The sequence below is a fragment of the Clytia hemisphaerica genome, unplaced genomic scaffold (genome assembly GCF_902728285.1).
Source record: "Clytia hemisphaerica strain Z4C2 unplaced genomic scaffold, Clytia hemisphaerica genome assembly, whole genome shotgun sequence".
NCBI classification, from domain to species: Eukaryota; Metazoa; Cnidaria; class Hydrozoa; order Leptothecata; family Clytiidae; genus Clytia; species Clytia hemisphaerica.
The window spans coordinates 279,034-291,497 of record NW_027103566.1 but is presented as its reverse complement, the minus strand read 5'-3'; the positions used below and the strand labels follow the sequence as shown (position 1 = coordinate 291,497).

Genomic DNA, 12,464 nt, shown 5'->3' with positions numbered 1-12,464 from the left:
CACGACGACGACGACGAACGAAAATTTAACAGGCTAGTGAGTTTCAACCAATCAAATTTCGTATTTTCACTACACGTTTTTTTTTTTAAGAAACTAGTTTTACTAAGCAGCCTCAATGTTTCTTAAGAAATCGGCCTTTTGAGCCTTAAATGTTTCTTACATGTTTCTAAACTTTTTGACATAATCAGCCTCATGGATGGCTGGATTGGAAAGTTCTTAAAAAACCGAATTAAAAAAATGTTATTTTCTCATTCTCAGCCTCAGCATGTTTCTTAGATGTTTCTTAGTTTTTAGGCATTCTGAGCCTCGTGTTTCTTAAAAGTGTGTTTCTTAAAAAAAGAAAAACGTGTTGCCTATTACATTTTTCGTCCGTCGTCGTGATTATCCTGATATGCTTAACCTCAGTAATATCACCCACTCAAAAAATACATGTGAAAAATAAAAATAATTTCTGCATTCTTGGAACTACCTTACATTGGAATGTAAAGGAGAAATAAGAATACTGTAGAAATCATCATAAGATATCACGTGGAACGAAATTGACCAATGGGAACGCAGCAACGGCACCACGTGGTAAATCGTCACGTTAGTCCCGAGAATCCTTTAAAAGACCCTTCAAGTTGAAGAAACCAATGGAGGAAGTAAATGTTTAGTTCGATTAATATAGAAAGTTTAAAAAACAAAGAATTAGTTTAGAGAACGTCCAAGAGAGCAGAAATCTATTTTTTATAAATTTCTGCTCCTTAAGTCTTTCATATTGTTTTAAGAGACAAAATACAGTAAAAACTGGACGCTCTAAAACCTACGTTGTCAATCGATACTACTACGTAAGACGTTGTCAACGTACTACTACGGAAGACGTTGTCAACGTAGTACTACGGAAGACGTTGTCAACGTACTACTACGGAAGACGTTGTCAACGTACTACTACAGAAGACGTTGTCAACATAATACTACAGAAGACGTTGTCAACATAATACTACAGAAGACCTTGACAACATAATACAACGGAAGACGTTGTCAACATACCACTACAGAAGACGTCCTTTACAATCTTTCGATCCGCATTTGCAGTAAAGTTCTTTGCCCGGAACACTTCCGATTTCATAACTGTAATCCCAAGTCAATTCCGTATACGCTGGTATATTCCTGAAATGAAATAAAAAAGGTTACGATTTACAAATATAAAATACATTTGAAAAGAAGGCTTTGACCAGAATACATTCATCGCCAAAAATAAAACTCAATTGCTCCCAAGTTGCGTCACAGTCAGCGATGGCGACTAACACTAAAGTGGGAGAGTAAAGGGTGTCAGGTATTCTACGATATGCTTGCCAAAGGAAGCAAGTAGCTTAGAGGACATAGGAAAAGAAAACACTCACTGTCCAGCGAAGAAAGCGACCCAAGGGAAGCGAAGATCGTGAGTATCAACCATCACATTTTGAACGAACAAATTCGGAGAGCAAGAATGCTGAGTGAAAGATGAAAACAAAGACGTTAAATCGACAACATGAAATTAAAATAAAAAGGTGTAATTTTCTCGTGTATTTAATTTTGTGAATGGCTCCAAAAATGTAAATTTGGCGCAAGATAACACACACGGAATGGTTTTTGCGCCAATAATACGATTTTGAAAATTTCGAAAAAATGTGAAAATCACGAAAATGATAATCAGATAAAAAGAACACGTCACAACAATGACAAACGTACATTCATGAATCGGCCAACATTACCGAACGACTTGGCATCAATGACGTACATCTGGTCATCTTTATTGAACAACGAACGCGTTGGAATCACCTTGTCCTTCTTTGCAGTAGAAGTGTCATTGGTGTCATTGCTGGTTTTCGTTTCTCCAGTCTCTGGTTCCTTACCTTCCTTTACTTTGTCTTTTGTTTCTAGAAAATGAAAAAAAGGGGGAGTTAAATACTGTCAGCTTAACTGTCGTTATTTAAATTTTCCATGACTTGAATCTTTCAACTCGCAAATATATAAATCGTGAGGACGCTGTACTTTTAAAAGTGTAACTGAAGCTACATTTTACGAGTATACTACATGATCTAGGACTTCGAGACAATCTGTTATCTACCTTGTCTACCTATGGACTAAACAAGGAAAAAGTGAGAGCTTACGGTGTTTGTGGTAACAGCGTTTATATTAAGGAGGAATCGAAATCTCCGATTTAACAAACGAATGAAATTTAGGATTTACTTTTTTGACCGATAATAATTCCATTGTTGGTGCCTTTGCATGCGAATTGTCCGGTCGATTTCTTTGCTAATCTTGCTTTCTTGCCTTGTGGTAGCGCAGCGGGCGCAGTAGCGGAAGATGCCATCACTTCAGGTTTGCCTGATTCAAGTGTTTCAGATTTCTTGTCTGCAGTTGTTAGGTTCTCACAGTTTTTGTTAGTTTGTTCCATCGGTTCGTCTACTGTAGTCTTTGATTTCTTGGTTTCGGATGAGTCTGATGTTTTTGTTTTATCATTTTGAAATTCGGACGATTTTGGATCCTCGCCTTGGGGTTTTTCGGTAGTTTTTTTGTTTATAGCAGTATCAGCTGATTGCGATTGCTTCTCGTCTTTGCTTGTATCTTTTATTTTCTCTGTCGAGGTTTGAGCGTCGGTGGAGGTGGCGGATCTCTGTAAATAACAAAAACAGAAAGTAATAAGTTTTTGGACAAAGTTGAATTCATGTTGGGCGTAGGAGACCTAAATGTCATCTTTGAGATTTATTTGTAAAAATACTAGTTCAATACCACTGACTAGCGTGGCATACTTTTCAAACAAAACAAAGGTAAATATACTTGACATTCTCTAATTCGATTTTTAGAGGGAACTTTCCTCTTTCTTCTTTCTGAGGCCAACGAATTCATTTCTTTGATATTTTTTTAGCTTTAGAAAATTGACTTATAATTGCTAAACTTTGTCGCGGTGTAACCGGTACGATAATTTACCTTTTTGAGGAATCGAATTTCGAAAATTTAATTTTAGACAAAAAAATAAAGATTTGAAACGAAAACTCATAAAGATTTGATTTCGAATTTCTTAGCCCCGCTTAGCCAAATAGGATACACATTCGACTGTCACTAATTCTAACGAAGGGACAAGGAATTTTCCTCGAATTAGAGATAAATTCAATCCTAATTTGAAGCAGGGGAGAAATTACTATAAAAGGGTTATGATTTTTGTTTAAAAGGTCTAGGGCAACTGGAAACATTTTTCAACAAGAAAACAAGAAAAATGCTGAAGTTTGATATTTGTCTAGACAGAAAAAGTTGCAGAAAACTTTTGAAACTTTTGTTTATCGTTGAGATTTCTCTGAGGCGGGTGGGCCGCTTGAAACAAAGTTGAACTGCAACTTGTATATGTTTTATTTAATGATGACATTTGAAGGTGGCCCTAGACGGCGATATTACCAATATTATCCCTCTTGACTGAAACCATCATTAATATTATGTCAAACTTTGTGCCTAATAAAGTCATAACCATCAGGAATAAGGATGCGGTATGGATGACGGCTGAGATAAAGAGAGCCCTACTTGTAAAATCGAAAGTTTATGAGCGGTATGTAAAAAATGGGAGGAGGAAAGAAGACCTCAAAAACCTTCAAGAACATCAATCTAGGTGTAGAAGGGCTGTCAGGGATGCTAAAGATTCTTATTTTTCCCGCTTAGCAAATAACCTTAATGACCCAAACTTAGGTTCAAAGAAATACTGGTCTATTCTAAATCAATTTCTTCATAGGAGGAAGTCGCCAAGGATTCCACCTGTTCGAGATTCCAGCAATAATCTTATTGCTGACGTCGCTACAAAAACAAATATATTTAATCAGTTCTTTGCTAATCAGTGCTCTCTCATAGACACTGATAGTGTTTTACCGCAACAAAAATATGTAACTAATCTTAGAATAAACACTGTTGCTCTTGATGAAGCCAAAATCTTAGCCCTCATTCGCGCACTTACGACTAACAAAGCGCATGGTTGGGATGACATCTCCATACAGATGATTAAAATCTGTGATGAATCCTTGGTTAAACCTCTTATGAAGATCTATCAATATTCTTTAGATTTTTGCATTTTTCCATCAAACTGGAAAAGAGCAAATGTTGTTCCTGTGTACAAAAACAAAGGGGACAAGAGCGTGGTAAAAAATTATAGACCAGTGTCTCTTCTGCCTATTTTTGGAAAAATCTTTGAAAAATGCATCTTTGACTCCGTCTACACCTATTTCGAAAACAACAATCTTTTCACAAATTCCCAGTCTGGTTTCCGCAAGGGTGACTCTTGTGTGTCTCAGCTGTTATCCATAACACACAACATCCTGAATGGTTTTGATGTTGATCCACCCCTAGATACTCGTGGAGTGTTCCTTGATATTTCCAAAGCTTTTGACAGAGTTTGGCACGATGGTTTAATTTTCAAACTTAAGTCATATGGTGTTTTCTGGCTCCCTTCTTTTATTAATCCAGAATTTTCTACACGGGAGACGGCAGCGGGTTGTTCTTGATGGTCAAGCTTCTGATTGGACGGAAGTCTTGGCAGGTGTACCTCAGGGATCTATTCTCGGACCCCTCTTTTTTTTGATTTACATTAATGACCTCCCTGAAGGAATCATTTCCATGATCAAAATTTTTGCTGATGACTCATCCTTGTTTTCGCTTATCCTAGACCATATTCGCTGTTCTCAAGAACTGAACAGTGACATGCAGAAGATAAGTGAGTGGGCTCATCAATGGAAAATGTCCTTCAACCCTGATCCTTCTAAACAGGCAGTTGAAGTGTACTTTACCCGGAGGTTAAATCCAGCTGACCCCCCAGAAATTATTTTCAATAATGCAGCCATTGCAGTTCAGGATCATCAAAAACATCTTGGTCTCATACTTGATCAAAAGCTGGCCTTTGACCGTCACCTTGATGAAAAAATAAAAAAAGCTAATCAAGGTATTGGTCTTATTCGCAGACTTCGTAAGTTTCTACCCAGGGAATCTCTTGTCACTATATACAAAACCTATGTTAGACCACACCTAGATTATGGAGATATCGTATATGATCGTCCTGGTAATTCTACATTTTCTGAAAAACTCGAGTCTGTTCAATATGATGCCTGTCTTGCAATTACTGGATGCTTCAGAGGAACATCTAGAGAAAAAATATACCTTGAGCTAGGCTTTGAAAGCCTGGCAGACAGACGGTTAATTAGAAGACTCGTATTTTTTTATAAAATAATCAATGGCTTTGCTCCTGCTTATCTTACGAATATTCTTCCTCCCCAGAGAGGAGAGGAAGAACGCAATGCAGGGCGAAGGATAAAACCACCACTCGAGGCACCTTTCTGTAGAACCGAGCGTTATCGTGCCTCTTTCTTTCCTTTTTGCATAAATGAATGGAATAACCTCGGAGATCATATACGAAATCTTCCCACTATTAAGTCTTTCAAGCAAGCAATTCTCCGATTTCTCAGACCCAGTGCTAACTCAATTTTCAGAGCTAGTGACAACGATGGTGTTGTTCTCCTTAACCGATTAAGGGTTGGTTTCAGTCATCTTCGTGAGCATAAGTTCAGGCATAATTTTGCAGACACAGTTGACCCCTTCTGCAACTGTCGACAAAATTCAGTAGAAACAACACAGCATTTTTTGATGCATTGCTCTGATTACTCTAATGACAGACTTGTGATGTTTGACAGCCTTCTTCAACTTGACATAACCTTGTTTCCATTTAATCCCAAAACATTGTGTAGAATACTTCTTTATGGCGACCCCGATTTTAGCATTGTCCAAAATCACGATATATTAAGTATAACAATAAAATTTATCTGTGATACAAGCCGTTTTGGGGGACCGTTATTTTAGTCTTTTACTCTAACTGCTCTCCAAGCTCTTTTTGTTTTTGTTTTTTTTATTTTTTGTTAGTATTTATCCTCTGTAGTAAGTTTTTTTTTCCCCATGCATTTATCAATTGATTTATTAATTTATTGTTAGCTTAGTTTGGGTTCCTTCCTTCTGGCGGTATGATCTGGTGGTCCTTTTGCGGGAGGTTAGGAACCCTTAGTTTTGTACTATTTGTTCGTGTTACATATACTATAGATAAAAAAAAAAAAAAAAAAAAAAAAAAAAAAAAAAAAAAAAATATTACCAATATTGAATACATACCAATTTCTTGGGGAGAGGTTCAATAATTCCAACTTCACCATCACTCTCATCACTGGAATCTCCATCAGAATCCGATGAAATATTGATCACTGAATCACTCGATTCCGATTCTGTGTAAATGCTACTCTCATTGTCACTGGAAGAAGAAGAAGATTTCAAAAGAACTTGTCTTGGTAAAGTAACCAAGGGAATAGTAGCAAGTTTATGTAATTGCACTTTTGATGATGGTAAAGTGACTGACGCGGTTTGGAAAAACCCGCACTTCTGACCCGAAAAATCAAGGACTGTAAAAGTGTTGATTTACCGTCGTCCTCAGTTGGTCATGATCTAGTCAAATTAGAACCTTAATATCTCCGTCGCTGAAAAAACACACATACATAAACTCGGTAATGTAAGACTACAGGACTGTAATGGACAGTAGGGTTATTTTAAAAACGTGGAAGGATGAAGAATGATTTACGGGCGTAGTTAAAAATGACGAAAATCTTAGCAGAATCGTTCCAGATACTTAAATGGGATAAATGGGATAATTTTCGCGGGGATAAATTTCGCGGTTGAGCTGCTCATGCGCGATATTTTAAGATTTCGCGGGGACTTAATGTCGCAGATGGAATTAGCGGGAGACAATATCTTCATGATTTTGTGTCTTTTTACTGCCAAATTATACATACTGGTTGTTGAAATGCGCATTATTAGGGCTTCTTTGATGTTAACATTTAAAAAGTAGTTATTTGACTTTTTTTTGAGTTTTTTTATCCATTTCCATTTAGACTTAATTTTGCGGATGATACCCAAATCCCCGAAATCTGCGAAATTTAATCCCGCAAAATTTTATCTTTACTATCGTTTTAGGATGTAGACTCCTTTCCTTTAAGTTGGTTTACAAGAGTATCATTGAAACTCTATATTACTATTAGATTATTTCAACGGATTTGTGCATGTGTTACGTGGTATCTTCTATTGAATTTCACACAGGAAAATGCACCAATTATTAAGAGAAAAAGCTCAACCATGTACTTTTTGAAGGCATTCGCCGCCAATTCTTCTCTTTAGCTTACGTGATGATAACATCCTTTGTTTGATTTTATAGATTTATTTGAATTGGACCGAAAAATGTAACGCGAAGAAGGGCTGGGAAGAACCACAAGCAGTCACGCGGACAAACTTGCATCGTTTGCGAGGGAAATCTACAACCATGTGTGACATAATCTTTTCTTCAGGCAAAAAAGGTTAAGAAAAAACCTGTCACCCATTTCGCGCTACCGGCCTTAATTCATGCATAAATTAGTGCTGTCGCCATGACAAACGTATCAAAAGTTTCAATTGACAAAAGAAGAATGCATAAAATAAATTTGACGTCAAATCTTTGTAATGTTGAACAAATTAAACTATTGACGTTAGCTTTTAAGAAAACCAACACTTCTTGACTTCCAACGCTCCGGAACAGACGAAGTTTCTCCACTTACACAAATTATTATTTCATTCATTCAAAATTTCGGTAAGTTATGTATTTTCTTTTATTATACAATGTTAAAACAAGTTTGAGGATGTGCAAAACATATTTTGAAATGATTTGAGGCTTTGAATTGTTTTGCGACTTGTAAACATATTTCAATCTAGTTTGAGCCTTTTCAACTGTTTTGAGCATGTTTGACCCTTTGCAACTCTTTTTGAGCGGGGTTGACCCTTTGTAAACAGATTGTGAGCTTGTTTGACCTTTTCCAACTCTAATTGAACTAATTTGAGCCTAAGCAAACACATTTTAAGCTAGTTTGAGCCTTTACAACTCTTTTTGAGCTTGTTTGAACCTTTGCAAACATATTTTAAGCTAGTTTAAGCTTTTACAATTCTTTTTGAGCGGGTTTGAGCCTTTGCAACTCTTTTTGAGCTTGTTTGAGCCTTTGCAACTCTTTTTGAGCTGGTTTGACACTTTGCAACTCTTTTTGAGCTGGTTTGACCCTTTGTAACTCTTTTTGAGCGGGTTTGATCCTTTGCAACTCTTTTTGAGCTGATTTGACCCTTTGCAACTCTTTTTGAGCGGGTTTGAGCCTTTGCAACTCTTTTTGAGCTGGTTTGACCCTTTGCAACTCTTTTTGAGCTGGTTTGACCCTTTGCAACTCTTTTTGAGCGGGTTTGATCCTTTGCAACTCTTTTTGAGCGGGTTTGAGCCTTTGCAACTCTTTTTTAGCTGGTTTGACCATTTGCAACTCTGTTTGAGCGGGTTTGAAGCCTTTGCAACTCTTTTCGAGCTGGTTTGAGCTTTTGCAACTCTTTTTGAGCCGGTTTGAGACTTTGAAACTCTTTTTGAGCTTGTTTGAGCCTTTGTAACTCTTTTTGAGCTGGTTTGACCCTTTACAACTTTTTTTGAGCTGGTTTGACCCTTTGCAACTCTTTTTGAGCGGGTTTGAGCCTTTGCAACTATTTTTGAGCGGGTTTGAGCCTTTGCAACTCTTTTTGAGCTGGTTTGACCCTTTGCAACTCTTTTTGAGCTGGTTTGACACTTTGCAACTCTTTTTGAGCTGGTTTGACCCTTTGCAACTCTTTTTGAGCGGGTTTGAGCCTTTGCAACTCTTTTTGAGCGGGTTTGAGTCCTTTGCAACTCTTTTTTGAGCTGGTTTTGACCTTTGCAACTCTTGTTGAGCTTGTTTGAGCCTTTGCAACTCTTTTTGAGCTGGTTTGAACCTTTGCAACTCAATTTGAGATTTTGCAACTCTTTTTGAGCGGGTTTGACCCTTTGCACCTCAATTTGAGCTTGTTCGAGCCTTTGCAACTCTTTTTGAGCTGGTTTGAACCTTTGCAACTCTTTTTGAGCTGGTTTGAACCTTTGCAACTCAATTTGAGCTTGTTTGAGCCTTTGCAACTCTTTTTGAGCAGGTTTGAGCCTTTGCACCTCTTTTTGAGCGGGGTTATCCCCATGCAACTGTTTTTGAGCTGGTTTGAGCCTCGTTGAGCCTTTGCAACTGTTTTTGAGCTGGCTTGACCCTTTGCAACTCTTGTTGAGCTTGTTTGAGACTTTGCAACTCCTTTTGAGACTGTTTGAGCCTTTGCAACTCTTTTTGAGCTGGTTTGAACCTTTGCAACTCAATTTGAGCTTTTGCACCTCAATTTGAGCTTGTTTGAGCCTTTGCAACTCTTTTTGAGCAGGTTTGACCCTTTGCAACTCTTTTTGAGCGGGATTGACCCCGTGCAACTCTTTTTGAGCTGGTTTGAGCCTCGTTGAGCCTTTTTTTTTGAGCTGGTTTTGAACCCTTTGCAACTCTTGTTGAGCGGGGTTGACCCTTTGCAACTCTTTTTGAGCTGGTTTGACCCTTTGCAACTCTTTTTGAGCGGGTTTGATCCTTTGCAACTCTTTTTGAGCGGGTTTGAGCCTTTGCAACTCTTTTTTAGCTGGTTTGACCATTTGCAACTCTGTTTGAGCGGGTTTGAAGCCTTTGCAACTCTTTTCGAGCTGGTTTGAGCTTTTGCAACTCTTTTTGAGCCGGTTTGAGACTTTGAAACTCTTTTTGAGCTTGTTTGAGCCTTTGTAACTCTTTTTGAGCTGGTTTGACCCTTTACAACTTTTTTTGAGCTGGTTTGACCCTTTGCAACTCTTTTTGAGCGGGTTTGACCCTTTGCAACTCTTTTTGAGCTGATTTGAGCCTTTGCAACTCTTTTTGAGCTGGTTTGACCCTTTGCAACTCTTTTTGAGCTGGTTTGACCCTTTGCAACTCTTTTTGAGCTGGTTTGAACCTTTGCAACTCTTTTTGAGCGGGTTTGAGCCTTTGCAACTCTTTTTGAGCGGGTTTGAGTCTTTGCAACTCTTTTTGAGCTGGTTTGACCCTTTGCAACTCTTGTTGAGCTTGTTTGAGCCTTTGCAACTCTTTTTGAGCTGGTTTGAACCTTTGCAACTCAATTTGAGATTTTGCAACTCTTTTTGAGCGGGTTTGACCCTTTGCACCTCAATTTGAGCTTGTTCGAGCCTTTGCAACTCTTTTTGAGCTGGTTTGAACCTTTGCAACTCTTTTTGAGCTGGTTCGAACCTTTGCAACTCAATTTGAGCTTGTTTGAGCCTTTGCAACTCTTTTTGAGCAGGTTTGAGCCTTTGCACCTCTTTTTGAGCGGGGTTATCCCCATGCAACTGTTTTTGAGCTGGTTTGAGCCTCGTTGAGCCTTTGCAACTGTTTTTGAGCTGGCTTGACCCTTTGCAACTCTTGTTGAGCTTGTTTGAGACTTTGCAACTCCTTTTGAGACTGTTTGAGCCTTTGCAACTCTTTTTGAGCTGGTTTGAACCTTTGCAACTCAATTTGAGCTTTTGCAACTCTTTTTGAGCGGGTTTGACCCTTTGCACCTCAATTTGAGCTTGTTTGAGCCTTTGCAACTCTTTTTGAGCAGGTTTGACCCTTTGCAACTCTTTTTGAGCGGGATTGACCCCGTGCAACTCTTTTTGAGCTGGTTTGAGCCTCGTTGAGCCTTTGCAACTCTTTTTGAGCTGGTTTGACCCTTTGCAACTCTTGTTGAGCGGGGTTGACCCTTTGCAACTCTTGTTGAGCTTGTTTGAGACTTTGCAACTCCTTTTGAGCCTGTTTGAGCCTTTGCAACTCTTTTTGAGCGGGGTTGACCCTTTGCACCTCAATTTGACCTTGTTTGAGCCTTTGCAATTCTTTTTGAGCTGGTTTGAACCTTTGCAACTCTTTTTGAGCTGGTTTGAACCTTTGCAACTCTTTTTGAGCTGGTTTGACCCTTTGCAACTCTTTTTGAGCTGGTTTGAACCTTTGCAACTCTTGTTGAGCGGGGTTGACCCTTTGCAACTCTTGTTGAGCTTGTTTGAGCCTTTGCAACTCTTTTTGAGCTGGTTTGAACCTTTGCAACTCAATTTGAGCTTTTGCAACTCTTTTTGAGCGGGTTTGACCCTTTGCACCTCAATTTGACCTTGTTTGCGCCTATGCAACTCTTTTTGAGCAGGTTTGAGCCTTTGCACCTCTTTTTGAGCGGGGTTGACCCCGTGCAACTCTTTTTGAGCTGGTTTGAGCCTCGTTGAGCCTTTGCAACTCTTGTTGAGCTTGTTTGACACTTTGCAACTCCTTTTGAGCCTGTTTGAGCCTTTGCAACCCTTTTTGAGCTGGTTTGACCCTTTGCAACTCTGTTTGAGCGGGTTTGAGCCTTTGCAACCTTTTTTTGAGCTGGTTTGACCCTTTGCAACTCTTGTTGAGCTTGTTTGAGACTTTGCAACTCCTTTTGAGCCTGTTTGAGCCTTTGCAACTCTGTTTGATCCTTCGCAACTCTGTTTGAGCCTTTGCAACTCTGTTTGAGCCCTTACAACTCTTTTTGAGCTAAGTTTAGGCCTTTGTAAACATATTTTGAGCTAATTTGAGCTAATGAGAGCCTTCGCAATTCTTTTTTAACTAGTTTGAGACTTCGTTGACATTACAATTCAAGAATTTGTTAACATATCTAGAGCTTGTTCGATCCCTTGCAACTGCTTTTCAACTAATTTGAGTCTCTACTCTTTTTGACCTAGTTTGAGAGTTATTCAAGTCTTCGCAACTCTTTTTGACTTAATTTGAGATTTTGCAAACATATTTCCAGATAGCTTGACCCTTTGAAAAATATTTGAACTCATTTGAGCCTTAGTAACTCATTTGAGCTAATTTGAGCCTCTTTGTAAGTCTATTTAAGTAAGTTTAGGTTTTTGTGAACAAGTTTGAGACTTTATAGTCCTGATTTAAGAAGAAACGCCGAGTTTAATTAAGGGCTCTGACCATAGTCAGAAAATTGATTTTAGTATCTGAAACATAAAAGTTATGTTTTAGATTCTTTAACACTTTTAACAAAGAATTGCCTTTATAAATTGCTTTTTAATCAAATCCCTTAAGAGTAATTAAGAACTTGATTGCAAAAATGACGTTATGAACTTTAAAAAGACGTTAATAATATGTTGCATCACCTTCTTTTATAAAAAGTGCTAAGTTTTAATGGGTAATTAACCTTTTTGTTTCGAACTTTTTTCAAACTGCCCGCAAAGAATTGAACTATTTTAAATTTTGCGGAAAATTTTTCTAAAAAGATGTGTCAAAAGTTATGACTGTTTTTTTAAGCAAAATCCAGATGAAAAATTGATGAAAAACCACTTTTTTGAAGATTTCGAGACAAAGAAGCATTTACAAAAATTTTCCGCAAAAATTTTTATTGTTCGGTAAAAGATACACCATTTACTGCGAAAAATTTTTCAAAATGTTTTTTCTTCGCCGAAACTAAGCTCTTCAAAGTTGAAATACTCTTCCTCGCAAAAGTCTTCATTTTCTTCTTCATCAAACTTTTTCAATGCAATTTTTGAA

General features: G+C 38.0%; 2 protein-coding genes across 3 annotated transcripts in view; both read right to left on the bottom strand.

Moving 5' to 3' along the window:
* Window positions 1-542: 542 nt before the first annotated feature.
* The window catches only part of LOC136800990 (histone-lysine N-methyltransferase SETDB1-B-like), a 42,970-nt gene continuing 31,048 nt past the window's right edge, over window positions 543-12,464 (bottom strand). The window contains exons 27-32 of one of the 2 annotated variants that reach the window (XM_067057606.1): window positions 6,151-6,286; window positions 2,212-2,638; window positions 1,711-1,898; window positions 1,383-1,471; window positions 1,030-1,149; window positions 543-613 (exon numbers count right to left, since the gene is read on the bottom strand). In XM_067057606.1, coding sequence (XP_066913707.1) covers window positions 1,032-1,149; window positions 1,383-1,471; window positions 1,711-1,898; window positions 2,212-2,638; window positions 6,151-6,286 — 958 coding nt within the window. In that variant the 3' untranslated portion in view covers window positions 543-613; window positions 1,030-1,031. Of the gene's footprint in view, window positions 614-654; window positions 1,150-1,382; window positions 1,472-1,710; window positions 1,899-2,211; window positions 2,639-6,150; window positions 6,287-12,464 lie in introns of those variants that run through there. The other variant, XM_067057605.1, reaches the window with a different exon arrangement.
* On the bottom strand, window positions 7,992-10,263 carry LOC136800972 (trichohyalin-like). Its single transcript, XM_067057581.1, has 4 exons — window positions 10,170-10,263; window positions 9,729-10,018; window positions 8,833-9,598; window positions 7,992-8,359 (listed from the first exon to the last, which is right to left on the bottom strand). Exons 1-4 carry the CDS (start codon window positions 10,261-10,263, stop codon window positions 7,992-7,994), a joined length of 1,518 nt encoding a protein of 505 aa, XP_066913682.1.